The 4,032-nt window shown below is 42.1% G+C and overlaps 1 protein-coding gene and 1 pseudogene across 1 annotated transcript in view; both read right to left on the bottom strand.

Moving 5' to 3' along the window:
- Positions 1 to 577, bottom strand: part of LOC107096344 — a 20,135-nt pseudogene extending 19,558 nt beyond the window's left edge.
- A 732-nt stretch (positions 578 to 1,309) lies between these two features.
- The window catches only part of LOC107096356 (mitogen-activated protein kinase-binding protein 1-like), a 31,463-nt gene continuing 28,740 nt past the window's right edge, over positions 1,310 to 4,032 (bottom strand). The window contains exons 28-33 of the mRNA XM_015392970.1: positions 3,574 to 3,693; positions 3,046 to 3,292; positions 2,722 to 2,903; positions 2,014 to 2,106; positions 1,841 to 1,935; positions 1,310 to 1,695 (exon numbers count right to left, since the gene is read on the bottom strand). Of these exons, the coding sequence (XP_015248456.1) occupies positions 1,489 to 1,695; positions 1,841 to 1,935; positions 2,014 to 2,106; positions 2,722 to 2,903; positions 3,046 to 3,292; positions 3,574 to 3,693 (944 nt within the window). The 3' untranslated portion in view covers positions 1,310 to 1,488. The remainder of the gene's footprint in view (positions 1,696 to 1,840; positions 1,936 to 2,013; positions 2,107 to 2,721; positions 2,904 to 3,045; positions 3,293 to 3,573; positions 3,694 to 4,032) is intronic.

Below are 4,032 nucleotides of genomic sequence, written 5' to 3'. Positions count from 1 at the left end.
TTAAGAGGAAGCGCACCAGCCTGTGGTTTGGGCTTTGGACCACTTCCTGTATCAGATGTTGACAAAATAAAGCAGGTTTTAGTTTGACATTCGGTTTAGTTCTGAACCCTGACCAATGCTGTAGGGAAACTCTGTAGCAAAACCAGACTTTGTAAAAGATAATCTCAGATTTTCAGGCTTCAAAGAAGTGGTTTCGGTTTGTTTTTAATGGGCCTTTTTCTGAACGGAGTTTGGTGCAGACCGACTCCAGCTCCTCTGAACCTGAATAACCTCTGAGCTTCTTACAGAACCGGATCAGGTCCTGGAACGTGGTGTTCTGGATCCGGTCTCGGTGCCTCAGCTGCTGGATGATGTGCCCCTTCCAGGACCCTCCGGACCGGCTGCTCCGCTGCGACGCCCCGCAAGGATCCATGCAGAATCAGTGCAGTCATGACCCGCGGTGCTCGCTCTGCCTCATGCCGCCTCCTCTCCCCGCTGAGGAGCTCCCCAAAGCCGCTCCAGTTTATAGAGAAACCTACGTATTTGCTGCCTCTTAATTTTATTTTTGTTTATCAACTTTTTGTTGCTGCTTTGAGATTCGTCACTGAAACGAGGCGGGGCAACTGTCTCCAGCCAATCAGAAAACGCCCTGCCTTCTTCCTGATGGGAGCAAAATAGACCACGCCCACCCAAACTTATTAAAAAGATATGGGAAAAATAAATATGAAAACTTCTGAAAAAGTTAAATTTACACCCCACCCCATTTTTAAGACTATACTGGTTAAATTTTCTATTTTACACCTTAAAAAAACATTTTAAACTGATAGAAGCTGCATAAAAGTTGAGATTTTTAAAACACTTAATCTGCAAATATTGGAAAAAAAAAAAACTTTCATTTATAGATTAATACACATACTTTGTTTTTTACATCTATAGAGGCTGCACCAAAGGTAAGGATTTTAATTACACCATTAAAGTAAAAAAAAAAAAAACTCTAAATCATGTCACACTGCATCAAACTGATTACACCAAACCAAAAATCCTGCATTTTTGCACCATATATATCAATGCACTGAACGTCCATATCAATGTCTTTTTTGCACCATGTTTTTTCTCCCACACCATTTATATTTGATCTCTGCTGCACTTTATGGAATGGAAATGTTCATTTACTGTCTAAAAAGCTGTACAAATCAAAACTTGTTTTGTATGCAGTCTGAATACAAAATGACAATAGAAGTTGTCTAAGTCAGTCTAAAAACAAAAATTGGATTTTTGTTTAAATCCTCCAACAGTTCAGGACTGGATAAAAAGATTAAATGAAACAAGTTGATCAAACAACATTTTATTAAAAATTTAAGCTTAATTTTTATTAAAACAGTGAGTGTGATTTAAAAATAAAAATAAAATACTGCTGGCTGGAAAACAATAAGGTGCCTTTATTTTCAAAGTTTGTCCGCTGACTGAATTCTGTCCCCTGTCAGCCTCCGTACCCGTAGTTGTTTGGCTTCAGATTTTATTCAGTTTGTTCCGAGTCATCTGAACCAGGAGCTCAGAGTATTTCTCCAGCAGGACCTTAGTCTGCTCATCCTGCATCTGACCAACGGGGGCGCTACTGCACGCTGGTGGGGTCACACCCTGCAGCTCCCCGAGAACGGCGGCGAAGGCCTCCTGAAGAAGGGAAGAGCTCTCCAGGTAGCGTTCAGAGCCGCCAATCTGCAGAGAAATTAACTTTTAGTCAAGACGAGACTTTTGATATGAAAGCTGGCTAAAAACAATAGATTCTGACTTTTTGTGAATCTGTCGGTTTGGATTATTTAGAAAATAAAATCCAACCATGGCTGCAGTCAGGAAAACAGACCTGCTGGTAAAGATGGATGGCTCGTTGTGTCGCCAAACGCAGCTCGTTGGCAACCTGCCTAGTCTGCTGCAAACTGACAGCCTTCTCTTCTTCACCTGAAGTAAAAAACAAAATAAAGAGAATGCACCAATTCTTGTTTTGGATGGAAGCTGAAAGAAAAGACTCCAAACTACCTGTAGGATGGGTGGGGTCAGCTGTCTGGGGGCGGGGCGTCTCCAATAAGGGAGAGGAGGAAAAAGTGGGCGTGGCAGGGAGCGAAGAATCAGCTGCAACAATGATAAAAAGTTTATACTAAACTGCTGTAAATTCTGATATTTTCAAATAATTTCTCCAACGGTCTCTACATTTATTCAGTGGAAGGTCTAGACCAAATTTTTCTTGGGAGCCGAACCAAAGAATTATATAAAAGCAGTTTGTTTAAAATATCAAGTGAAGCAAAGAGCCATTTGCTGCTCCTAAAACTTCAGCGCAAGACGAAAACTGATCATAGATCAATAAAGCTAAATAAAAATCTAAAGAAACCAACAACTTACTTTCTATATCATTGTCAAAAATCTAAAGATAAAAATATGATCATAATCATTTGCGATTTTTATTATGGCGCATATTAATTTATTTCTCTAGAATGTCTTATACACACAGGGCACAGGAACAGTTCTACAGGGGCAATGAATCCATCAGACCTTATCAAGCAGGGTCAGAATCTATGCTGATTATTGCGTTTCTATACTTGATCACACTACAAAAAATATTTCAGGCCTCATTCAGCCTCATTAACCTAAAAAGGAAACGAGCCAAATCATTTACTGAACCTATAAATAAAAATGAAGCTATAGCACCAGGATGTGTAGGTTTAGGGAAACGAGGAAGAGCATCGTTACCTGGGTCGGTCTGGATTCCTTTTACACACGGACCCTCCACCTTTTTGACAGTGGGTGGCGCTGAAGGGGCGGGACTCTGGATTAGTGTTGTGTTTGGATTGGTTGACGCCTCTTCCAAGCTGCCAACACTCCACCTGCCTCCTTCACACTGTGACATGGTGGGTGTGGCCAGTACCTGCAGACTGAAAAGCAGAAAAATAGGTTAAACTGAAATGAAGATCAATATTTTAATCAAGACATCAACAAAGATTTGACCCTCTGTATTTATTACTATAATAATAATCCTCCTAAAAACAAGGAAACTGTTGCTTTAGTTTGAATCACCTGCTGCTCTGCTCTTGGGGATCAATGGTGTTTGGGATGTGGAGGTCTGGATCAGACTGGAGGGGGGTGGGTGATGGCAGGGGATCTGAGGCAGACATCAGGTTCTCCTTGTTCTCCTGGGATGAGGCAGGGTGATCCAACCCTGGCTTGGACGTGGTGGAGACGTGCAGGTATGTGAGCTGAGTCTCCTCCTGTGGGAGTGAAGATGCTGTAGCGCTGTTGGTCATCTGGTTCCTGGAGGTGATGTCTGTTGGTTCAAACAGAAACCGGTGAGACTAAATCCAACCATCTGCTGTGCTCTGAAGGTCTGAATGAGTTAGGGAGGAAGTCACCCCACTGTGTCCCAGTTCTGCCCGATGGCTCATTGTGAAATAATTACAGGTTTGATTCTGACAGATTTTGAAATCATTCTCTGATCAGCAAGAAAGAAACCACCTCCATCTGAGAAGCTTTCAGCACCACCCAGTGAACCGTCCAGCAGAGAGAAACCCCAGATCAGACCAAATCACCCCAGTGATGCTCACAGACCTCCCAACGTCTTCCTGCACTGCAGCACCAGCACAGTGTTTCGTCTGCGGGGGAGGCGGCGCTGGGGCTGAGGGGATCCCCCACAGGAAGCTCTCCTACGGAGGACTGCTTTACCGCTCACTGTGGTTACACAAACACACTCCCTGTTGGTGGACCGTCACCTGAATTTACATTCGGTCCAGCAGGAGGCTGAGAACGCCTACCTGAGGAACTCCATGGATAGATTCTCCTTTAGTCAAACTTTTAGGCCAATTATCTTTTGACAAGAATTAAACATTTGTCTGGAAAAGGATCGTTACAGCTTATACACAGTGGCAGGAGTATTAAACAAAAAACAAAACAAAAAACAAACAGGTTAAAACCAGTCATATTCAGAATTCAAACCTCTGAAAGTACTTTAAATATAAATTATTACAGACTGTTAAATAATTGATAAATGTTTTTAATTAAGAGTAATTT

This window comes from Cyprinodon variegatus, unplaced genomic scaffold (genome assembly GCF_000732505.1).
Source record: "Cyprinodon variegatus isolate N-32 unplaced genomic scaffold, C_variegatus-1.0 Scaffold617, whole genome shotgun sequence".
NCBI lineage: Eukaryota > Metazoa > Chordata > Actinopteri > Cyprinodontiformes > Cyprinodontidae > Cyprinodon > Cyprinodon variegatus.
Note: the sequence above shows the minus strand (reverse complement) of the source record. Positions and strands in the feature narration are given on the sequence as shown.